Source organism: Heterodontus francisci, chromosome 11, assembly GCF_036365525.1.
Source record: "Heterodontus francisci isolate sHetFra1 chromosome 11, sHetFra1.hap1, whole genome shotgun sequence".
In the NCBI taxonomy this organism is placed as follows: Eukaryota; Metazoa; Chordata; class Chondrichthyes; order Heterodontiformes; family Heterodontidae; genus Heterodontus; species Heterodontus francisci.
The window spans coordinates 81,374,481-81,400,610 of record NC_090381.1 but is presented as its reverse complement, the minus strand read 5'-3'; the positions used below and the strand labels follow the sequence as shown (position 1 = coordinate 81,400,610).

At 40.9% G+C, this 26,130-nt stretch overlaps 1 protein-coding gene across 8 annotated transcripts in view; it reads right to left on the bottom strand.

Annotated features, from left to right (window-relative positions):
- LOC137375334 (DCN1-like protein 1) overlaps positions 1-26,130 on the bottom strand; it is a 55,187-nt gene that overhangs the window by 5,918 nt on the left and 23,139 nt on the right. For 5 of the 8 annotated variants that reach the window (XM_068042343.1, XM_068042344.1, XM_068042342.1 and 2 more), the window contains 5 exons: positions 13,925-14,093; positions 5,070-5,200; positions 3,586-3,725; positions 2,685-2,766; positions 590-672 (listed from right to left, as the gene is read on the bottom strand). In XM_068042343.1, coding sequence (XP_067898444.1) covers positions 590-672; positions 2,685-2,766; positions 3,586-3,725; positions 5,070-5,200; positions 13,925-14,093 — 605 coding nt within the window. Of the gene's footprint in view, positions 1-588; positions 673-2,684; positions 2,767-3,585; positions 3,726-5,069; positions 5,201-13,924; positions 14,094-26,130 lie in introns of those variants that run through there. The other 3 variants (XR_010975988.1, XM_068042347.1, XM_068042346.1) reach the window with 3 other exon arrangements.

The window sequence follows — 26,130 nt, the reverse complement described above, 5'->3', positions numbered from 1 at the left end:
TCAGGAGGACATCAAGGCTATGGAGATGTGCAGAAGAGATTCAGCAGAGTGATCTTAGGGCTAAGAGGTTTTAGTTATGAGGAGAGACTAGAGAAATTAGGAATCTTTGCAATATAACAAGGGTGGTTAAGAAAAGATCTAATAAGAGGCTTTTGAAATTGAGAGGTTTTGCCAATAAAGAAAAACTATGTCCACGGGCCACTGAGTCAGTAACTGGCGGGAATAAATTGAAGATCATGACCAATAGAACAAAGAGTGGTTAGAAGAAATATATTTACACAGAGGATTTTTAGGACATGGAATATCTCATCAGAATTAGTGGTGAAAGCAGAATCTGCAAGAGGGAAGTGGATAAATATTTGAAAAAGAAAAATTTTAAAGCGTCGGAATGGAAATAAGTGGATAGCTCTTTGAGAGCCAGCACAGGCACAATGAGCCTAATGAACTCCTGTGCTGTAAAGACCTGAGTGTAACCTGATGCCTGCATTGCATAAAGCAGATTTAACTTCTTTAGGGGCTGTCCTAATAGAAATCACTAACTTTCAAAACAAAAAAGAAGTTAGTTGGAAATGCGAACACTTGCACTCACCAATAAAAACTTATTCCATAGATCTAAAAATTTGAATCGCCCAGCAAGTACTAAATTCCAGTATGCAATTGCCATTTCCAAATCTGCAAAAGAAAATATTAAGTACATCTTGAGGAAAGGGTCGAGAATAGCACTGCAGGTTTTTTAACCTAATAAGTTTTAAACATTAATTTTATACAAATTTTCTTCCATTTTGGCATGGTTTCTGTAACAATTATTTAATTAGAGGAAAAGTGATGTAAAACTAATTATAACAATAATCAAACTCCCGTTTCAGCACCTGATCAGCAGGAAATGCCTATAGAGATTAGGCTCACTACAGATACATCAGTAGGTGGTTTAAAAAGTAATTAAATGTTTAAATCCCAATAGCTAAAGGCATTACTGTTCTCATAATATTTGATTAAAAGTATTTACAATTGAATTACATGCTACTCGATGGCCCCATTAATCTCAATGTCATAAAAGAAGACACTGGTTTATTTACTAGCTTCTCAAATGTCCTTTACAACAAAGGTAAAGGAACAATTCAGTTTTATCTAATACTTTGAGTACTGCACAACATGCCCATCCAAAGCAGACAGGCACGAGTGAGTGAGGACTAATCAGCCAAGTGTCAACATGTCAGTCATGTTAAAATCAAATGGAAATGGCCAGATGCAAAGAATGGATTTTTAACAATTAAACTGTTCATCAGCAGTAGGAGCAAAATGTTTATAATATGAGATATATATATTGGATTTCCATTTTTAGATTCCATTTGCATGTAACTTCTCCCTAAATATGACTATATTTATAAGCATCAATATTTAAATAATTAAAACAGACATCTATCTGATTTTGCTTTCCTGCTTGTAACTGTATTCTCCTTGTCCTATTTGTCAATTTTGTGATTAAGAGGAGGGATTTCAACACAAATATTTTCCATCTTTTGCACCAAATGGCACTCTCAGGTTAGGTACAATATAGGCTAGCTGCAGAATACAGTTCCCTCTACATTTTCTCCAACACCATGCCTATATCCTAACTTTAATAGGACACTTCAGACAACAGTCATCCTTACATGACCGAATCACCAAATTGCAGGTAGTTTGTACTGTAGCATTGAGATGCCAGAAGCTGGGTTTTAATCAGCCAGAGTTAAAACTCCAGTCATACTTATTTTTCAGATTATGAAATGTTATAAAAAATGTGGATGAGCTTCAACTCTTTTCTGGGATTTTGCCAAATGTCATTAACTAATCTGGGTTGCAAAACCTAGATCATGCCACCATATTTCATAAACAATGAAACTGTACAGGTTAATGGAAATTATTTGCTTTTGAGTCAGTGATAGTGCTTCACTCGTTATGAAACAACCAACATTCAGAATCTTCATTTTATCCTCCACAAAATGGGAGCAGAGTTAGGTAGAATGCTTTTAAGTCAACAAAGATAGATTAATTCCCTTCAGTTTCTTCCCTTTTCATTTCCGGATTTCTCAAATCTACACAAAGTTCCATCCCCCAAATTGAGAGGAACAGGGTCTCATCTTTGTTGAACCAGCAGTGCAGATTTATTTGTCTGCTACTCTACCCTTTCACTCAAAGGACACTTTTGACCACATCATGTGGCTGAAATGGAAATCACAAGAGAATGATCACATTATTAATGTGGTGTGCTTGAGATCACTAAGATGAGTTTATAAAAACACTGCATAAAGTGTTGGTATTTTGGTTAATTGTCACCTTAGCAAACATTTATTTTACAGGCAGATTATTTCCTGTGAGAAAGGTGAACTTCAAGTATAGAAATACAAATTCAGAGATTCATAATGATTAAGACAGATTTCTTATGGCCTAGATCTGGTGAACCTTCTATGACTAGGTAAACAAAGACAAAGATATATGCTATATACTGCTAGACTGTCAGGAGAAAACTTGGACATGGGAACCTCTTCTTTCTTTATCCTGTCTGATCCCATCAAATGAAACAAAAAATATTTTAAATCCAGAATTTTAACCAAACCGGACACAAGCCAATAAAAACAACCAAAAACTTAACGCAGGGCAAGATAAATGGTGTTATCAAAGCACACTGCTTCAGGTGTACCTACCCCACACAGACAGCAGCAGTTCAAGAAGGCATCTCACCACCACCTTCTCGAGGACAATTAGGGATGGGCAATAAATGTTGTCCTAGCCAGCGATGCCCATATCCCATGAATGAGTAAAAAAAAAAGGGAATCAAATGACATTTTGTGCTCCTGTACATTTAAAAAAAAATTTTTAAGTAGTCAAGCACCAAAGGTTTTTCCCCTAAATTTGGGCTTTTACAAATAAATTGGAAGAGAGAAAATTCAAACACTAACATTTTAATTTGGCCATTCATACTTAATCAGCAGTTTATTTGATCTTTTGTGACCTAGTCAATCTGCCAAAGATATAACTGTTTAATAATTTAAACAAACTGCTCAAAGTACAAACTCTTATTTTCAAGAATTTGTTTTGTAGCAGTAAGATCAGCTGGAATACCTGGAGGTAAAACATTTATTGTTGAAGTGCCAGGAATCATGAAAATCAGATTTTAAACAGGATTTTGAATACCTAAAATCACAACCAGACCAAAAGGATCAAGAATCTTCTTTAATAATCATCTGTAGACATGTAATGAAGGATAATAACACCTGGTAACCATCAGCTGCAGGATTGGAAGAATCAAATCATCAAGTCCATACCAGGTTATGTTTAGTAATCCACATATATTCATTTGAATCAGTTCTGACCCAGGCTTTCTACACAAAACTTTGACCTGCCTTTTTCTCTTTTCAGATGAAGGGCCTTCAGATTATTTCCAATATTTTCTTTTTTTCCTCTCTTCTGATTAATTTTGCAAAGATCACAAAGGATTAAAATTAAATTTTCAAAATGAATTTAATTGTTGCATGGCAATTTCGTAAAGCCATGAACGGTTATCATTTTTTAAAACATTTTTCTAAAGTTAATCTATGTTTATACCTTTGAAAAATTAGATCTGCCCCTCTTGCATTCTGTTGCATGTGAAGGTCCTGCGGCTCTGCCTCCACACTTCTCCCTATTCCTCGTTATCTGGCAGCCTAGGTCTTGTTCCCAAGCTTCCTTTAGATTTTCTGTGTTGTCTGCAGACATGGAGATAAATACGGCGCAGATATATTTGTGGAGATTTTCCAGAGTGCGGGCAAATATATCAGATGGGTCGATTTGCACTGGAGTTGAGCATTACTCGGTCTCAGAAGATGTGAAGTAACTAGATAAGATACTGAACAGTCATATCTGAGCTGTCCAACCCTAAAAGGGCCTTATGTCAGCTTCTTGAATCTACTCAGTGACTACTTCTGGGTGTTCACAACTGTGACAGCATGGTAGAGGACTAACACATGCAAGAGCATGTTTAGTGAAGTACCTCTTCCTGGGCTAACGGTACTATAAGGCATCCACCGGCCCCCGACAGCCCTAGTTTGGAATCTAGCAAGGGCAGGTTGCTTTTGTGGGTTGACAGGGGCACTTTTGGTTTCTGTCCTAATAATCTGTTGGAAGGCCATATCCTAAATATGTGTCCAACAGCAGCACCTGAAGTTTGGAAGGCTGAGTCCTCTGCTCCACTTAGCGAGTTAAGTGGTTCAGGTAATTTCTTACCTGCCCAAACTACTGTATTAGACCATATTTGCCATAAAATGAGAAGCTATGTTCATTTTTAGTGTTTGTTTTATAAGAACTCGATTTTTATTAAATAATACACAAGCTATCAAAGAATGACTTCCTGTATAACAACATTAAGGGGAAGTAGTGAGAGGGGAAGTAGTGAGTATTTTGTTGATAAATCCATGTTGCTACATGTATGTCGATCTGCATTCCTCAAAATATACTGCAATCTGACACTAATTTCATAAATATAGTCAAAAATAGAAGACAACAAACCGTTAGGATCAATGCTTTGGAGAAATATTAGCCCAAATGTAGAAGTACTAGAGTAGGGCAAAAAAGTTACAAAAGTTTTGATTTTAAATTGCTCCAGTTGGAACACTATTTACAGTCAAGCAATGTTAAAAAAGTAAACAAAACTGACAACTTAATTTACCATCCCTTACTTCCACCAAGGGGCAATCGCAACTACCAACACACCAACTCCAATTTACGTGACTGCCGCATTATAACTATAAGATTACAATAACATGCCACATGACTTTTTTCTGCCTTGTTATTAAGCAGCCCCTGCTGAAACACAATAAAAACAAAAACAAATTATGACTCAAACTTCAGGTCTGGGACACATTAGAAGTTTTGTATTCTTCTGCCTTAAATTTTCTCTATGCATTCAGTGAAAAATCTATTCCTCATAGGCTGCATTACTTCGAAGCAACTACAATAAATAATGTAAAGTCTGTCAGAATGCTGTTCTTTTTAGTTTACTTATGCGCTGAAATTTTTTTTGAAGTTCAACAGATCTTTTATACTGCACTTACCTAAGCCCTTCTGGCCCGGGTTCTTTGCAAAGTTGAACGTGAACTGGTAAAAATCCTTAAACTTTGCTTGATCTTTTAATTCTAGTTCCAACTTAGGCAGTAGGACTTTCAGTTTTTCTATGCTGTCACACCTTAAGCAATAAGAAAAATGTTTTTTTTTTAAATCAATATATCACATATTTCAGTGTTCTCATCCATTGTTCTTATACAGCAACCTATTAAAATTCCTTCATCCTCCATCTCTCCTTCCAATCACCAAGTTGTAGTATCTTTATTAGGCCTCAATAAGACCTGATTTAAAACATACTTTTTATCCATTACTATAGAATGAAAGCCTGACAAATTAACCTAGGGTGAAGCTTCAAATGTTTTGTTTTTAATTCAAAAAGTTTGCACGCTTACCAATCTCACTTTTAAAAGGACGCAGCAGAATTCTACAACTCAAAAATGTCAGCAAATTTGTATGAAAGATGCAAATAACTAAAATTCACAGTAAAATTGAAAATGTACTAGTTTTTGAAGCCTTCAGACATTTAAATGTTACCATAACGTCCCAATTCAACTACTAAGCTCTCTTTATTGGTTTTGTATCTTTCAACTATGTGTAGCAAACCTGAGGTAACAATCTGTGCAAGATCAGCTCCACCTCCAGAGACGGAAAAAGGTAGCTGAGAATACAAGGCAAAAGGTTTGACAGAGTGGAAGGACTGAAGGAGGATGGGAAAGCAGGCAGGCAAATTGCTATCCTTTACAGTTTGCACTCTGTTCTATATACATAAACAAATTTGGAACTTTGTCTAGAATTTATCTAAGTGACTTTTCATAGCCACAAAAATAGAACCAGTAACTAATTATTGAGTGCCAGATCATCAAAACTCTGATGTTAGATAACTTCAAATTTTTGGAAGTGCGTAGACGCCGGTATCAAATTCTAGATTATTAGTCCGATGGAATGACCTAAGTGCCAAAGTGTTACAATTCATCATCAAGAACATGGCTGGGCAGTCCCTTTGAACTAGTACATTTCTGCTGGCGAACAAAAATATGACAACTAAAAGTGGCTAATTTTTACAATACAGAAGAGATACAGAACCAGGATTTTGGAGGGGAAGTCAGTTTTTTTTTTAATTCTTTCATGGGATATGAGCGTCGCTGGCAAAGCCAGCATTTGTTGCCCACCCCTAATTGCCCTTGAAAAAGGTGGTGGTGAGCTGCCTTCTTGAACTGCTGCAGTTCATCTGGTGTAGGTACATCCACAGTCCTGTTAGTAAGGGAGTTCCAGATTTTTGACCCAGCGACAGCAAAGGAACAGCAATATATTCCAAGTCAGGATGGTGTGTGGCTTGAAGGGGAACTTGCAGGTAGTGGTGTTCCCATGCATCTGCTGCCCTTGTTCTTCTAGGTAGAGGTCGTGAGTTTGTCGAAGGAGGCTTGGTGAGTTGCTGCAGTGTAAATGGTAAACACTGTTGCCAGTATGCGCCGATAGTGGAGGGAGTGAATGTTGAAGCTGCTGGCTGGGGTGTCATTAAGCAGGCTGCTTTGTCCATGATGGTGTCAAGTTTAAGTGTGTTGGAACTGCACCCATCCAGCAAGTGGGCAGTATTCCATCACACTCCTGACGTGTGCCTTGTAGATGGTGAACAGGCTTTGGGGAGTCAGGAGGGGAGTTACTCTCTGCAGAATTCCCAGCCTCTGACCTGCTCTTGCAGCCGGAGTATTTATATGGCTGATCCAGTTAAGTTTCTGGTCAATGATAACACAAGAACTTAAGAAATAGGAGTAGGCCATTCAGGCCCTCGAGCCTGCTCTGCCATTCACGATCATGGCTGATCTTATTGTGGCCTTAATTCCACTTTCCTGCCTGCACCCCATAACCCTCGACTCCCCTGTAGATCAAAAATCGGATTCAGCCTTTAATATTCAATGATCCAGCCTCCCACTGCTCTGTAGGGAAGAGAATTCCAAAGATTAATGACCCTCAAAGAAGAAATTCCTCCTCATCTCCATCTTAAAAAGGAGACCTTATTTTGAAACGGTGTCCCCGAATTCTAGATTCCCCCACAAGGGGAAACATCCTCTCAGCATCTACCCTGTGAAGCCCACTCAGAATCTTATGTTTCAATAAGATCACCTCTCATTCTTCTAATCTCCAATTAGTATAGGCCCAATCTACTCAAACCTTCCTCATAAAACAACCCTTTCATTCCAGGAATCAGCTTAGTAAACCTTCTCTGAACTGCTTCCATTGCAAGTATATCCGTCCTTAAATACGGAGACCAAAACTGCACGCAGTACTCTAGGTGCGGTCTCACCAATACCCTGTACAGCTGTAGCAAGACTTCCCTACTTTTATACTCACCCCCCCTTGCAATAAATGCCTACATTCCACTTGTCTTCATTATTTGCTGTACCTACAGGATAACTTTTGCGATTCAAGGACACCCAGATCCCTCTGTACTGCAGCATTCTGCAATCTTTCTCCATGTAAATAATATTTTGCTTGTCTATTCTTCCTGCCAAAGTGGACAACCTCACATTTTCCCACATTATAATCCATCTACCAAATTTTTGCCCACTCACTTAAGCTATCTATATCTCTTTGCAAACTGTGTCCTCCTCATAACTTGTTTTCCCATCTAACTTTGTATTGTCAGCAAATTTGGCTACAATACACTCTGTCCCTTTATCCAAGTCACTAATATAAATTGTAAATAGTTGAGGCCCCAACACTGATCCCTGTGGCACTCTAGTTACAGTTTGCCAACCTGAAAATGCCCCATTTATCCCAACTCTTTGTTTCCTGTTAGTTAGCCAATCCTCTTTCCATGCGAATATATTACCCAACCCTTTATGTGGCACCTTATCTAATGACTTTTGGAAATCCAAATACACTACATCTACTCGTTCCCCTTTATCCACCCTGCTTGTTACATCCTCAAAGAATTCTAATAATTTGCCAAACAAGATTTCCCTTTTATAAAACCATACTGACTCTGCATTATGATTTTCTAAATGTCCTGCTACTACTTCCTTAATAATGGATTCTAGCATTTCCCAATGACAGATGTTTGGCTAACTGGCCTAGAGTTTCCTGCTCTCTGTCACCCACCCGCCCCCCCCCCCCCCACCCTTTCTTAAATATGTTCCCTTGACCTTGATTCCCCCACCAGAGGAATTATTTCTTCTTATCGACCCAGTCAAATCCTTTTAAAATTTTAAACACCTCGATCATCCCTCAACCACCCATATTCAAGGAAATAAAAGACAAGTTTATGAAATCTCTCCTCACAATTTAACACTCCAAGCCCCAGATAGCAGTCTGGTGAATCTGCACTGCACCCCCTACAAGACCAATATGTACTTCCTGAGATGCGGTGCCCAAAACTGAATGCAGTATTTCAGACCAAGGATCTATACAACTGAACCATAACTTCCTCACCTTTGTTTGCCAGCCCCCTTCAGATGAATTAGCCTTTTTTGACTGCTTTTTACTTCTTTCTATTGGCTTTTAATAATTTGTGTACTTGGACTCCCAAATCTATTTGCTCACCATTTAGAAAATACTCATTTACCTTTCTTGGGCCCAAATTTGATAACCTCACACAGGCCCACATTGAACTCCATTTGCCAGAGTTTTGCTCACTCACTTAATCGATGACGTCTTGTAACTTCCTGTTTGGATATATCTCTTTACTCCTTCATCCAAGTCATTAATATTCTACAACAGCCTATCAAAAATAAACAATGGGCATTGTATTTCACAGTATGACACCATTGTGAAAAAAGGGGCAGCAGTTAACAGAATGTTCCTTTTATTGCTAAAGGAGGACAATATTGGATATCAGCTAGAATAGCCAACTGGGGAGATTTTAAAAATCTTTAGTCCTATAGGCATTGCAATAAAGGGCATTTTTTTCACTTTGGAAAGCCTGCATTCCCTCAGATCTGCGATGGTATCGATGTTGCTGGATACCTTGAGATCCCCTTGACCTGCATTCCAATTCATCATCAGCATGTCTTAGCCCTGCACATTTTTGGGCCACATCGGCTGCAAGATACAGTTGTTAAATGCGACAGTAAGGTACAATTTCTCAACTTGGAACAGAATCCCGCATTTAGGCAATGTCTAATAAGATGATAGTATGGCTGAGGCAATAAAGACTACCCCCAACAGAATCAAGAGGCTACTGCAGGAGAGACAATCATAGCCACTGAAGCCTAATGTCAAAATTGGTTGAAACCTGCAACAATGCATTAGCAACAGATGATTAAGTACAAGAGTGAACATGGGGTCATATTGAAGTACTGTACCCACTCCCAGTCCATATACTGCTTTAACACATTTGAAAGGCTGCATATAAACTGCACATCCTCAACTGACCAGTGAACAACCTCAGCACCGACAGCAGCAGCATGCTTTTATATAACTTCAGTATAGGAGAACATTCCAAGTTACCTCAGAGATACAAGACAAAACAACAAAAAGCCAACTGAGATATTAGGATCGGTGAGCACAAGCTTAGTCAAAGGGATGACTTTTAAGGAGGGTGTTAAAAGAGGAGGAAAGTGAGGGAAGGGAGAGAGATGGAGTTTCGGTAGGCAGCTGAAGGCAGAGCAGCCAATAATGGAGCAAAAAGATGGGGATGGACGAGGCAACAGTCAAAAGATAAGAGCATTCTTGGGGGTTTGGGGAGTTTTTGTAAAGCCGAAGGAGCTGAATGGGAGAAGGAGGAATGAGTCCATGCAGAGAAATTGGAAAAGGAACAATTATATACTTAAGGTGTTTGGAGACAGGGCGCAAATGTAGGTCAGCAAGGAGGGGCAGCAGATTCATGGATCAGCTGAATTTACAGAGGACAGAAAGCAAGGTAGGAGAGCATTAAAATTGTTGAGTCCACATGTGGCAAAGGGTGAGGACTTCAGCAGAAGGGCTCAGGCAGGGGTAGGGGCTAGTGATGTTATGTAGGAGGAAGTAGTCAATCTTTGTGATTGAGAAGAAATGGGAGTTGGAAGCCAAACTGAACACTGAGCTTGCAAATAGTCTGGTTCAGTCTGACACAGCGGTCAAGAAAAGGTACAGAGTTTGTGGTGCAGCTACAGCAGCGAATGACTTCTCATCCTCAGGTGATTTCAACCTCCATCTCAACTCATGATGCTCTCTCTCCTGAGTTCACTGCCCTCTCATCTTCTCTAAATCTCTCCCTCCACGTAACCTCCCCAACCCATATTCACAGCCACCCCTTTCTCTTGCCAGCCCCATGGTATCAATCACAGCTAAGGCCATCTCTGATCACTTTTTTTGTATCATTCTCCACCCACATCCCTTTCCACACCTCAACCCAACTTGCTTCTGTATCCAACCCTGGAAAATCTATCCCCCAATTAACTTACAACTGCACTTTCAAATTCCCAATCATCTAGCCTTTGGTCCTCCATTCACCACAACATTTCTTCAGTTACTGATTTGTTCAGCCCCACCCCACCCCCACCCCCCCCAACCTTTGATGCACTAGTCCCCAATAAAACCATTACTCTCACCCTGGCCGCTCCCTTAAAGTTCAAGTGACACTGACTTGAAAGGAAATGGTGGACAACTGGTTGAGCCATCCGCTGCCAGATCTGGCCAAACCACATAAAGCCTCACTGCATCCTGCTCTTGTCTGCTAAAATTGCTCACTATTCCAGGATCATCCTGCAAAGATAACCCCCTGTTGCTTTGCTCTACTGCAATGTTGTCATAAGCCCCTCTTCTGTCTCTCCTCCACCCTCACCTTCAACAATAAGTATGATCTCATGGATCTTTGTCACCAAGATTGAGACTATCCAATCAGCCGCCTCTGCCTCATCCCTCCTACTAGCCAAACTTCCTCTAAAGCTTCACCCAGCCATGAACTTGTATCTTTCTCTAGTTTCTCTCCTATCCCCCATCATTCCCTCCCAATCTCATCTTATCCCCGAGACCCACATTCTGCTCCCTCGACCATAATCCCACTGAACTGCTCACCACCCAACCAATCCTTCCTGGTCCCCACGTGAGCTGATATTGTTACCAGTGTTGTTAGTTCTTCAGGTGTTGGCCCTCTCTCCTTTAAATCTGCCGTCATCACCCCTCTCCTCAAACGCCAACACAGACTCCACCGTCTTGCAAACCACTGCCCCATCTCCAACCTCTCTTTCCTTTTCAAAGTCCTTGAACGTATTGTCGCCTCCCAAATCTGTACCTAGAACTCCATGTTTGAATCCCTTCAATCAGGTTTCCGCCTCTGCCACAGTACCGAAATGGTTCTGATCAGTCACAAATGACATTCTATGTTACTGAGACAAAGGAAAACTATCACTCCTCATCCTTCTTGACCTTTCTGCAACCTTTCACACAATTGACCACAACATCCTCCTCCAACACCTTTCCACTGTTTTCCACCTGGGTGGGACTGCTCTCACCCAGTTCCGTTCTCATCTATATAATCACAGCCAGAATATCACTTGCAATGGCTTGTCTTCCTGTTCCCGCACAGTCACCTCTCGGGTCCTCCAAGAATCTATCCTCGGCCCCCTATTTCTCATCTAAATGCTGCCTCTCAACATCATCATCCGAAAACACAACGTTAGTTTCCACATGCACAATGACGGCACCCAGCTCTACCTCACCACCACCTCTCTCGAATCCTCCAATGTTGCTAAGTTATCAGACTGCTTAGCTGACATCCAGTAATGGATGAGCAGAAATTAAATATTGGCAAGACTGAAGCCATTGTTTTCAGTCCCTGCTCCAAACACCATTCCCTTGCGACCCACTCCATCCCTCTCTCTGGCAACAGTCTGAGACTAAACTAGACCATTCACAACCTTGGTGTCATGTGTGACCCCAAGATGAGCTTCCAACCACATTTTCATGCCATCACTAAGATCACACATTTCCACCTCAAACATCGCCCGACTGCCCTGTCTCAGCTCATCAGCTGCTGAAACCCTCATTCATGGCTTGTTACCTCCAGACTTGACTATTCCAATGCACTCTGACTGGTCTCCCACACTCCACCAGCCATAAAACTAGTGATCATCCAAAACTCTGTCATCCACATCTTAACTCGCACCAAACCCTGTTCCCCTATCACCCGTGCCTGCTGACCTACATTAGCTCCCCGTCAAGCAACATTTTGATTTTAAAATTCTCATTCTTGTTGTCAAATCCCTCCATAGCTTCACCCCTCCCTATCTCTGTAATCTCCTCCAATCCCACAACCCTGTGATATCTGCGCTCATCTAATTCTGACCTCTTGAGCATCCCCGATTTTAATCACTCCACCACTGGTGGCCATGCCTTCAGTTGCCTAGGCCCTAAGCTCATGAATTCTCTCCCTAAACCTCTCCACCTTGCTTTCCTCCTTTAAGGCACTCCTTAAAACCTACCTCTGTTGACAAAGCTTGTGGTGATCTGACCAAATATCTCATGTGGCTTGGTGTCATTTTTTTTTAAATATTCTTGCATGGGATGTGGGTGTCGTTGACGAGGCCAGTATTTGTTGATATTATCTTTTGTTGTATAATGATCCTGTGAAGCACCTTGAGACATTTGATCACTTTAAAGATGCTATAAGTTATTGTTAGAGCCAAAGCCTTCCCTAAAGATTATCTGGAGGAAACTGCAGCTCACCCAAGAATGAAAACTGAACGAGCAGTCTGGCAACAGCGATAGTCAGGGGGGGTTGAGAAAGGTGATGGAGACATACAGCTGCCCATCATTGGCACACATAAGGAAACTGACCCCATGCTTTCAGATGATGTAACATAGATAGGAAGAGGAGGGGGCAAGGATAGAACTTGATGGACTCTGGAGGTGAGTGTGCAGGGGTGCAAAGAGAAGCCACTGATAGAAATAATCTGGCTACAGTTGGATAGCTAGAGTTAAACCAAGCGAGGCAATATCACCAAGGTGGGTAACTGAAAGAAAGGTGATGGAGGATAATGCTGTGGGCAACTGTATTGGAGACTACAAGGAGGTTGAGAACAATAAGGAAGGAAGGAATAATGGACTGCAGTTAGTAAAAAATCACAAATGATGTTCTCTAAGAAAGATTGAGTTAATGCTGAAGGCAAAAAACAGTTTATATTGATAGTTTTCTTTATTACAGCCTTTTAAAATCTACCTTTTAAAAGAAATTCCCAGGCAGTTCAAGACAAACCATTGTAGAAACTGGTGTGGTCAATAGCAAAGAAAGCTTGAAAAGCACCAAACTGGAGTTTTAAGATCTGCAACGGCTTTCAGTGCGGTTGGAAAAAAAATGGTTCTTGCATGACAACAAATACAACTGACCGATATGATTTTATTTTCCAGATAAAGCGAGGTACGAACTAGAATCCTGTCTTCACCATAAACAGAAATATTGCTGAAAACAAAGGCAGATGCCACAAAACAAGGGATTAACGCAAATTTCACGACCAATCCACTGTACAGCATTTGCTCAGTTCCTGCAACTGTTAAGAGCAAATATTGCCAGATCTTGTCCAATCTTGTTTCAATTGCTGGGAAAGGCCTGTATAAGTGTAGCTGTGAAATCCCTTCTCTATGCAGAAAAGGGTAGCAGGGCTTCAACAATTAGGCTAGCAGCTACTATGGCCTTTTGCTGGCTTTGCTGTTAGAGCCACCCTGTACAGTAAAAATTACTTTGACAGAAGGGAAGTCCAAAATTTGGATCTACAAAACCAATTCTTGAAAACTGGTACTATGAAATAGCTATTAAAATCCACATAACAAACAAGGATTTGTCGGGTTTTATAGTGAATAATAAATGAACAGAAGCTTTATCAAACACATTTTTATTCCTAGACATGTAAAAATACATTATTTTACTTACCCTAATTCTGTCATACCATCTATGAATTCTTGTTTTGAGAATTCACACTGTGTGGCTGCTCGAAACTTCCATGCAATGACTAGTACACTGATACTGGCTGGATCCAATCCTAAATCATCGCAGAACTGTTGAATACCGTCTATTCCTATTTTATTTTCATCTTGCGGATCTAAAAGCAAACAAAGATACACCATTACTCAGAATTTCTAGAAGAGGTGTCTGCCTAACAGTTGTTTGCATGCTTACACTTGCGTCTGAAGTTTGAGTGTTTAAACTACACTTGAGCACATAATCTAGGCTGGCATTTCAGTGCATCACCAGAGGACTGCTTGAATTTTGAGATACCCATTCTTCAGATGAGATGTTAAATTAAGGACCTGTCTACCTGTTGTGGGGTTGAAGTGAACATTAAAAATACCAAAGCACTATCCAACGTGAAATGTTCTCTGAGCATTCAAAGAGATCAGTCGTAGTATCCTGGTCAACATTCTTAACCTCAGTCACCACCACCAAAACAAACAAACAACTTATATTTATAAAACATATGCAATGTAATAAAATGTCCCAAAGCACTTCACAGGACCATTATAAAATAAAATATGACACCAAGTCACTTTCAGGTGATCAAAAGCTTACTCAAAGAGGTAGATTATAAGAAGTGTCTTATAGGAGGAAAGTGAGGTAGAGGCGAAGAGGTGTAGGAAAGGCATTCCAAAGCTTAGAGCCTAGGCAGCTGAAGGCACGGCCACCAATTGTGAGGCGATTAAAATCAGGGATACGCAAAGCCAGATTATACAAGTGTAGATATCAGAGTGTGGTGGGGCTAGAGGAGATTACAGAGATAGGGAGGGGCAAGGCCATGGAGGGATTTGAAAACAAGGACGAGAGCTTTAAAAATCAAGACGTTGTTTGACCAGGAGCCAATGTAGGTCAGCGAGCACATGGGTGATAGGTGAATAAGACTTGGTGCGAGTTAAGACACAGGGAACGTAGTTTTGGATGAACTCAGGTTTACGGAGGGTAGAATGTGGGAGACCAAGCAGAAGTGCACTGGAATAGTCTAGTCTAGAGGTGAATGAGGGTTTCAGCAACAGTCGAGCTGAGACAGTAGTGAAGTCGAGGATGTTATGGAGGTGAAAATAGGTGGTCTTAGTGATGGCACAAATGTGTTTTTGGAAGTTCATCGCGGAGTCAAATATGACGCCAAGGTTGTGAACAGTCTGGTTTAGTCTCAGACAGTTGCTTGGGAGAGAACCATAGAAAAGTTATGGCACAGAAAGAGGCCATTCCGCCCATTGTGTCTGCGCCAGCTGAAAAAACTAGCTGCCCAATCCAATCCCACCTTCCGGCACCTGGTCTGTAGCCTTACAGGTTACAGCACTTCAGGTGCAGGTCCAGGTACTTTTTAAAATGAGTTGAGGGCTTCTATCACCACCACTGATCCGGGCAGTTAATTCCAGAAACCACCACCCTCTGGGCGAAAAGGATTTTCTACATGTCCCCTCTAATCCTTCTACCAATCACCTTGAACTTGCGCCCCCTGGTAATTGACTTCTCCACGATGGGAAACAGGTTCTTCCTGTCTACTCTCTCTAGGCCCCTCAATTTTGCACATCTCAATTAAGTTACCCCTCAGCCTCCTCTGCTCTAATGGAGTCAGTAACTTGGGAATGGAGTTTGGAGCTGGGACTGGAAACAATGGGTTTAGTTTTCCCAATATTGAAGGAAATTTCTGCTCATCCAGTATTGAATGTTGGATAAGCAGTCTGATAATTTAGCAACAGTGCAGGAGTTGGGAGAGGTGGTAGTGAGGTAGAGCTGGGTGTTGTCAGCGTACATGTGAAAACAAACCTTGTGCCTTTGGATGATGTCGCCGAAGGGCAGAACATAGATGGGAAATAGGAGGAAGCCAAGGATAGATCCTTGGAGGATCCCAGCAGTAATGGTGTAGAGCAGAAAGAGAAGTCATTGCAAATGATACTCTGGCTATAATGAGATAGATAAGACTGGAACTAGGTGACAGCAGTCCCATCCAACTAGTCAATTGTGGAGACCTGTTGGAAAAGGGTGGTGTAGTCAACCACGTCAAAGGCTGGCAACAGGTTGAGAAAGGCAAGGAGTGATAATTTACCTTTGTCACAGTCACAAAAGGATGTTATCTGTGACTTTGATCAGAGCTGTTTCGGTACAATGGCTGGGGCAGAAACCCGACTGGAAGGCTTCAAACATGGAGTTCCGGGAAACGTAGGTGTGGTTTTGGGAGACAGCAATCTGTTCAAGGACTTGAGGGGAAGGGGAAGTTGCAGATGGTGTGGTAGTCTGCAAGGACAGAGAGTCAAAGGTTGTTTTTTTTTGAGGCCTTGGCACCTTTAACATAACGAAAACGCCCCAAAGTGCTTCATAGGAGCATTAAACAAAATTTGACACCGAACCACATAAAAAGAAATGTTAGGAGAGATAACCAAAAGCTTGGTTAAAGGAGGTGGATTTAAGGAGTGTCTTAAAGGAGCAGGAGGGGCAGAGAGTTTTAGGGAGGCAATGACAGAACTTGGGACCTAGGTAGCTGAAGGCACAGTTGAATATATTTCAAAAATATAATTCTATGTTAAGAGCTTTAGGATGTTTCACAGACATGATAAGGTTCTATATAAATGCAAGTTAGAGAATTAATCTTTCACAGCCTCCCTGTGCTTAATGAGCTCAATTACTAGATGAAATTACAAAGCACATAATGGTGAGCATTCCCATTTTCACGATACCGCATACAGTTGAGATAAAATGATATAACTATTTACAAGTGAGCAGCTGCATTACTATACTTCAGGTATTTGTTTCAAGTGTAATGGAATTATTTTGCCAGTTCCATGCCATTATTTCCAAGAAAGTTCAACCCACCACCACTGAAATGCCAAGTAAACGTAAACAGGCTGAAGTCAGCTTCTTGGCAGCATTACAAATTTAAAATGAAGCTTAAAATATTCACAGACAATCTAACAGATTCCTTGGAAACGTTTTTGAAAACAAAATTTTTGTAGGTGCAATTATACCGCAGAGTGCAAAAAAGCTGGTTTTCCATCAATACCTAAATTTATTTGGGGCCAGAAAGGAAGAAAGAACACCAAGGAATTCCCCCATAAAAAAAACTAAAGAAACTCTCCAATATCGTCATGGAAGTTGAGGATGCAAAGTAAACAAAACTGGAATAGCAACCTCCATCCCCAACATGAGCTGAGAAATACTCTCTATTTTTGTATATTTTGTATCTATACACCCAAACATTTCTCTTCTTTTAGCAACCTTTAATTGCCATTAATTGCTTTCACTCTTTCCTGCTATGCCATTTGTGGAGGTTATATCCCTGAATTACTTTAGTCTGATCAACATTGAATTTTGTCATGCACCTGTCATTGCACTAGATCTCCAGCTTCCCATCTGAATGTTATGCCCAGCAGATCTTTGTCTTCGTTACAATCTCTCAACAAATTAAACATGCTGCATGCATGGTAGCGGTTGCAGGATGCTCCTCCTATCATTACATACTTATGATATTCAAAAAGCTACATTTAGAGAAATAAAGTGATAGTAAGCCAGATTTGTATGGCTGTGTAACATGGGCGACTTACAACTACCAGGAAAAGCAGTTCAGTAATTTTCTTCTTCGCTGTCTGAATATCCTGACAGGACAAAATTACAAATGTGGCAATCCTCTCAAAGGCAGAGCTCCAAGGTTTGTTGGCACTAACCAAACAGAGGCAGCGTTGGCATCGGATACATCCGGAAAAAAGACCTTCTGTATGGTGAGATCACCGGGGCCAGACAACCAGTTGGGCACCCAAAGCTCCACTTCAAGGATGCTTGCAAGTGTGACATGAAGGCCCTAAATGTCAACTATTGCACCCAGACGTCACTAGTTGGCCAAAGGCAGGAAATAGCAACACATCCTGTGGACCTGTATGCACTACAACGACGACCTGCTACAGAAGCTTGGCAACAGTGATCAATGTCTAAAACAAAAACTTGACTCACTTAGCAGCTTCAAGCGCAGTACCTATGGCAGAACCTGCCTCTCAATGATTGGCCTTCACAACAATCAGCAAAGGGATTGTTTGCTATGTGTCCATCATCTTTGTAGATGGAAGGCTGCCAACGAATCCAGATTTATGCAGGTTTCAACACAAAGTAATGGTCTGCCTAAGAGGGTAGAACATACTTAGCTGCATTAGAGAAAAGCCTGCAATATACAATCAAGACAGAGGAATAGATGATGATGCAGGCTCAAGCACATAAGACTTGCACCCAATTTAGATAGAGCTACAAAATTCTGTAACAGGAACCCTATTTTGTGAATGAATTACAATAGTATTAAATTTGCTGATGAGATGGAGCTATGCGTGCAAACCACAGTAGAAATATTAGCCCAGAATTTGCTAGAGTAGACTATTTTCCTTCAGCTCAAAAATCTTTTGCGGCACAGTCGCTGAACGTATGAGCTGATAATGGAGCCTCTGGGACCTCGGTGAATGACGGGGCCAAAATGCTATCTCCTTAACTAATGAGATTGGAGAGAAAAACAGGAATAATGAAAAAGGAAATAAGATGAATTCGAGTCAAATTAGATACAGAAATATTGGATTTAAAAGCGAGAGAAAGGAAAAGCAAGGAAAAAAATTAAAACTCTTAAATTTACAATTTTAAGTACCTCGAATAACAATTTACCACCTGCAGGAATGAGATTCCACAGTTTCAGTTGTTCCTGTCCTGGGCCAGAGAGGTCGAGTGGCATTACAGGAATATAAATCCCATTAAAAGCGTCCTTACATTGGTTTAGTACCAGTCCTAACTTTCGGCTGCAAGTTTAACTCATTTAATCAACACAAATTCAGCAAATGCCACAACCCAGTTTTTAAAGCAGTCAGTAAAGCTAGTTAGTCCACACATACAGCCAACATAATTAATCCCTTCTGTCACAGGATAGTTCACATACCTCTCTTCTGCTGTTGCTCCTTTCCCAAATCTAAAAAGAAATGTTTGGCTTCAAGAGATTTGTACCAAATACCAACAGCCAGAGATATGGCAGATGTCTTACAATGTGCTCTTAAATGTATTAAATTGCATGTAGAAACAGGTGATAGTAAAACATACGCATAACATGAAAGGATCTGGTGTATGAAATAGTTATCAATTAGGTAAATCAAGTACTGGGATGGATGTGAGCTACAAATCAGAACAAATTACAACAAATTTACAAAGATCAAAGCTGAGGCCAACTCTGGAAAGTGCTGTGCAGTTTTGGTCAACCTCAAGAAGGATATGCTTTTAGAAAAAGAGGCCAGGATGATCACAGACTATGAAGAAACTAACAAGTAACATCTTATTTTCAATGGAGAAGACACAGATCGTTAAAATGAAAGGAACAAGGAAGCTATTCAACTTCAACAATGAGCATAACGATATGGTAAGTCATAATTACTGTCAAGCAACCTCTCTGACACTCAATTTACTTTTACAAATGTGAGGTATCATTTCTTCATATTTTAATTATCATAGATTTTTCTTTAATAATGCTCAACATTGGCCTGGATTTCACAGTCGGCGGCAACACAACAGGGCTTGCTGCTGACCTCAAAGAAAGCTGCCTACAACAATCTAGTGCTCTCTGTGGCTTGGATTTGGACTTTCTCAGCATCAAATTGAATCTGGCGCCAAGGAGATTTCTAGGCATTCAGCAGTGATATAATCAAGCAGGGTAAGCAGCCAATGGCATTGAAGTGTCCTCATAGGCAACAAACCAGGAAGCAAAATTGTCTGATTATCCTTCTTCACTTGTAATTAAATTTTACAGAGAGCTAAATAAATGATTCGGACATACATGACATTAAGGAAGGTGGTGAAACATCAAACTTCAGAAAAAAAATTTAAAATGACATTCCACAAATATAAAATTAGTTTCACAGGGCCTGTGAGGCTGATCAGCAATAATTATGAAGTATGATCTTAAAAACCCAGTTACATCTCATTCAATGAGATCTAAGGGTTTCAAGTGTTTTTACAGCAAATCCAATAGCTTAAGGGCCAAATTCCCATCAGCCAATGACTTACTTGATTGCAGTCTGAGTGGACCTCAGCAGTGCATCCACAGAGCAGACTCCAGAAGTTGCTATCAATTTCAAAGTAACAATTCTAAAGAAAAATCAGAACCTTTTTCTTTCTCTTATTTCTCCCTCCTAATCCCATCTTTCTCTCCCTTTTTTGTTTTCTATACCTAATACACCTTTGAATTAACATTCTAAGTTACACTTCCTGAATTAAAACTGTGTGCCTCAGTAAGGATTCTTCAATCTGATTAAGGAGATATACGGTTACTTGTCCTTTTCACAGGTCCCAGATCCCTGTAGAGGGCACCAACCACACTGTTTTTGATTTTTAACAACCGCAAGTTCCGGTATAAAAGCCCCTAGAAAATCTATGGGTAAGTGTAATGAATAGTGAAGGAACAGCACTAGCCTCTGACTGCAAAATCTACGCCAATGTGCTCTGCATGGCTATCCTTATGTTCTCATTACCCCCAACCTAGGTCTGCTCAAAATACTTCTCCAATAAAGAAAAACCTCAATATTCCCTCCATTATATTTTGAGTGCTTCTATATTTTTTTTTGAAGACTCGTGTTTTGGAGCTGGACATTGGTTTATTTTGGGAGGACTGAAAGGATTCTTTGGATGGGTTTTTAACCAGAGTCACTGAGAGGTCTAGCTTTGAAAACAGTTACTGGACGGCATCTGTTTTCAAATAATTACCTAGCAGGCATTGTTTTTAACTTGGGGAAGATGGTTAAAGAGAAATGACAGGTCAAGATTTATAGAAGTCATGAGGCTCAACTCTTGTGACATTGTTTATGGTTTCGCTTTGGACAGTGTGTTGAGATGAGGACAATGGTTTGAAAAGACAGTTGGTAGAAAACTTGCCAAGAACAACAAAACACCCCAACTCAGTGTGCTCCAGCAGTTTGAAACAAGCCTGCCAGTTTCCCATCTCTCAAGGAGCTGAAAAGCAAGTGTAAGGAGCAGAAACTGTGATTGCATTCCTCCTGTAAGGTTGAAACCTCTGTTGCTGCATTTCCTGGAAGCCTACCCAAACTGATCTTCAACGTCGCCTGAAAAGAACCGTTCTAGGAAGATCCCAGTGACATCCATCTATATGAATTTGGGACGCCAAACCAAAACAAAGGACATCTGTCCACATATTCTCTTTCTTCAAGAATTAGCAAGTATTTAACCCAAGTTTTTGTCTTTTTTTTGTAACAGAGCTCTAAAACACAAACCCCTTTACTTTTCCAGTTAACCAATGTATGTGTGTGTGTGAAGGGCTATGGTAAAAAGGGAACTTTAATATTTTAATCTGTGTGTTTAAGCATTACTTCATTACTGGTTAAGACTTGTTTTATAATAAACTGATAATTTTCTTATTTATTAAAGAAACCATGTTGGTGTGTTTTATTCTGGGATAAAAATAGAGTCTATGATTGACCATATCGGTAAGTGGGAAAAAATTTAAAATATATGTTGTGACCCATGGAGAAGTGAAACGAGAATAAACAGTGCACTCCTCCCACATCGGTCGTAACAATTTTTCCAATGGAAACAGATTGACCATTCTTATCCATTTATTGTAACTTTTTGTCCTAGGCCCAACCATCTTCAGCTGCTTCATCAATGACCTTTCCTCCATCATAAGGTCAGACATTGGGGATGTTCGCTGATAACTGCACAATGTTCAGCACCATTCGCGACTCCTCAGATACTGAAACAGCCAGTGTCCAGATGCAGCAAAATCTGGACAACATCCAAGCTTGGGTTGATAAGTGGCAAGTAACATCTGTGCCAGGCAATAACCATCTCAAACAACAGAGAATCTAACCATCTTAATGTTCAATGGCATTACAATCGATGAATCCCCCATCAACATCCTGGGGGTTACCACTGACCAGAAACTGAACTGGGCCAGCCACATAAATACTGTGGGCTACAACAGCAGGTCAGAGGCTGCAAATTCTGCAGTGAGTAACTCACTTCCTGACTTCCCAATGCCTGTCCACCATCTACAAGACACAAGTCAGGAGCGTGATGGAATACTCTCCACTTGCCTGGATGAGTACAGCTCCAACACAAGAAGCTGGACACCATCCAGGACAAAGCAGCCCGCTTGATTGGCACCCTGTCCACCAACTTCAACATTCACTCCTTTCACCACCGATGCACAGTGGCAGCAGTGTATACCATCTACAAGATTAACTGCAGCAACTCACCAAGGCTGCTTCAACAGCACCTTCCAAACCAGTGACCTCTACCACCTAGAAAGGACAAGGGTAGCAGATGCATGGGAACACCACCACCTGCCAGTTCCCCTCCAAGCCACACATCATCCCGACTTGGATCTATATCATCGTTCCTTCACGGTCACTGGGTCAAAATCCTGGAACTCCCTTCTTAACAGCACTGTGGGTGTACCTACACCCCAAGGACTGCAGTGGTTCAAGAAAGCAGATCACTACCACCTTCTCAAGGGCAATTAGGGGTAGACAATAAATGCTGGCCTTGCCAGCAACGCCCACATCCCATGAATAAAAAAAGTTATCTAAACCATGGTGAGCATGGTTACTTAGCGTCAGAATTTCCTCATTCTTCAAATGTAGTTTGCCCTCCAAAACCTTTTAGCACAGGCCCACAATTTAGGTGGAAAACTCCAATTCGCTCCATATTATATCAAGAAACCGCTGAAGGCACTGGATACTGCAAAGGCCATGGGCCCTGACAACATTCCGGTAATAGTACTAAAGACTTGAGCTCCAGAACTAGTCGCGCCCGTAGCCAAGCTGTTCCAGTATAGCTACAACACTGGCCTACCCGGCAATGTTGAAAATTGCCCAGATATGCCCTGTACACAAAAAGCGGGACAAATCCAACCCAGCCAATTACTGCTCGATCAGTCTACTCTCAATCATCAGCAAAGTGATGGAAGGAGGCGTTGACAGTGTTATCAAGTGGCACTTGCTCATCAATAACCTGGTCACTGACGCTCAGCATGGGTCCCACCAGGGCTACTCAGCTCCTGACCTCATTACAGCCTTTGTCCAAACATGGACAAAAGAGCTGAACTCCAGAGATGAGGTGAGAGTGACTGCTCTTGACATCAAGGCAGCATTTGATCAAGTATGGAATCAAGGAGCCCTAGCAAAACTGGAAGCAAAGGGAAAACTCTCCGCTGGTTGGAATCATAGCTAGCACAAAGGAAGATGGTTGTGGTTATTGGAGGTCAATCATCTCAGTCCCAGGACATCACTGCAAGAGTTTCTCAAGGTTGTGTCCTAGGCCCAACCATCTTCATCTGCTTCATCAATGACCTTCCCTCCATCATAAGGTCAGAAGTGGGGATGTTCGCTGATGATTGCACAATGTTCAGCACCATTCACAACTCCTCAGATGCTGAAGTAGTCCAGGTCCATATGCAGAAGACCTGAACAACATCCAGGCTTGGGCTGATAAATGGCAAGTAACATCCGCACTACACAAGTGCCAGGCAATAACCATCTCAAACAAGACAGAATCTAACCATATCCCCTTGACATTCAATGGCATTACAATCGCTGAATCCCCCACTATCAACATCCTGGGGGTTACCATTAACCAGAAAATGAACCAGCCACAGAAACGCCATGGCTAGAAGAGCAAGTCAGAGGCTGGGAATTCTCTGGCAAGTAACTCACCACCTGTCTCCCCAGTGCCTGTCCACCATCTACAAAGCGCAAGTCAGCAGTGTGAGGGAATACTCTCCACTTGCCTGGATGGGTGCAGCTCCAACATTCAAGAAGCTCGACACCATCCAGGACAAAGCAGCCCGCTTGACTGGCATCCCATCCACCACCCTCAACATTCACTCCCTTCACCAGCGACGCAGTGTGTACCATCTACAAGATGCACTGCAGCAACTCACCAAGGCTCCTTCGATAGCACCTTCCAAACCTGCAACCTCTACCACTTAGAAGGACAAGGGCAGCAAATACATGGGAACACCACCGCCTGCAAGTTCCCCTCCAAGCCACACACGATCCTGACTTGGAGCTATACTGCCATTCCTTCACTGTCGCTGGGTCAAAATCCTGGAACTCCCTTCCTAACAGCACTGTGGGTATACCTACACCCCAAGTACTGCAGCGGTTCAAGGCAGCTCACCACCACATTCTCAATGGCAAATTGGGATGGGGGCAACAAATGCTGACCTAGTCAGGGAAGCCCACAACCAGTGAACGAATATATAAAATAAAATTCACTGAACAAACACCTCCCTCAGGAGTTCATGTTTTGAAGACATGATAACCATGCATTATTCCAGTGTCCCACACTACACTAAAACCCAGTGCATTAAAACGCAGCCCACAGATGGGTCCTCAGACCTTTATAAATGGGGGCAGACTAACCTGTAATGTAGACTAAAATCAAAGGCTTTCTTAAAATTTACATCAATTCAAACAGTTGGAAAGGAGAATGAGTGAGCAAAGTGGAGGAGGAAACCACTTTCAAACACTCTGGAAGACCATAACAAAGGGCGCCAACCATCTTTCATTGATTCAGCTTTCCTGTAACTTGCGAGACACATTATAGTGTCAAAAGACGTGATTAGTTAGATCGTCAGCTTAAATGGTCAATAGATCAAAACTCAATCTAGATGAAAGATTACAAATGACAAGCAAATTATACTTACACAAAATTATACTGCTGCCTTTCAAACTGAATCTTTTAACTTGGATTTCTGACATAGCCATAACTCAAGTGGAAATTCAGAGGGAAGAACAATTTTGAGACAGACCCTGGCAGCCAGCTACATGACAACATTGATGGCAACCTGACAGCAAGCCATGCACCTGTAACCCAGAGAGCAAGTGGATAAAGGGGATTAAAAGAGAGAAATATAACTAGTGCCCTGTAAAAATAACATTACAACTTTTACAGTTTGCCATTAGTTTGACAGTTCCACCTGCCATGGGTCTGTATCTGTAAAAATTACAAAAAATTGGAAAATTATATGCAAATTGGCTGCTGCATTTCCTGCATTCGAACAGTGACTACCACTTCAAAAGTGCTTCATAAGCTGTAGAGCACTTTGGGACATCCCAAGGTCATGAAAGGTGCCATATAAATCTAAGTCTGTCTCCTTCATGTGAGAAAAAAGGTCATGTCTTCTAATTGTGCACCCCATTACAGAAAAGGATTTTTCTTGTTTTTTTTTTATACACGTCAGTGTTAGAAATGTTTCCCCCTTTTCACTAGCTTGCATTAGATTTCAGTGGACGATTGGAGAAGAATTTTAATTATTAGCGAGCTGGTGAAATCACTGTACAAGGTTACAAAAAAGCAACTAAGCTTCATTTTGAAGAACAAAAAAAAAGTATCCTTAGTTTTGGGGTTTTAGTCCAAATTGTAAATAGGTATATAAACACCCAACTTCACAGAAGAAACTTAACATATTGCTGGGTTTCCCAAAGCACACAATAATCTGTGCATTTATTAATCAGTTTTAAGAAAAAAAAATAGAAAACTGATAAAATTCGAACTACAGACGCAGAAAATGTTGTTCCAGTGACATGGTTGGCTGGACATTTGCGAGGTTTGTACTGAGAAAGCAAGACATTTAAAACAAGGAATCGAGATTATATTTTGACTGTGTCCTTGTCATGCAGGAGGTAAGCTCTTACTACAATGAAATTTTTAATAGGATTGTCCACTCTTTGTATCTGCACAGTGGGAAAACTGTTGTCATCAATGTGGTATTTTCAGTTAACTAGCAACAGCATAATACACTAAGCATTATATGAAATTAAAAATTCACTAGCTATTTTTTAATTATGGAATTGCCACTTGATACCTTCTTTATACAAAAGCCTGTTGCACATAATCTGGGTCCAGCAATCATAATATTGCAAATGGATTGAGGAAAGCCACATGATATTTAATTTCTGTGCATCAGATGCCATGTACATTTATACCATGTATAGGGATAAAGGTGGCCAGGGAACATACACCAGGTACAGCACACAAGATACATGGAGAAGAAAAAGGATTCCAGGAAAAGTCACCTGTTCCTACTGGCACGTACCAAAATTGGCACTAGCAGGGGACATACCCTAGAGGCAAGTGTGGTTTGCATGGCGCTA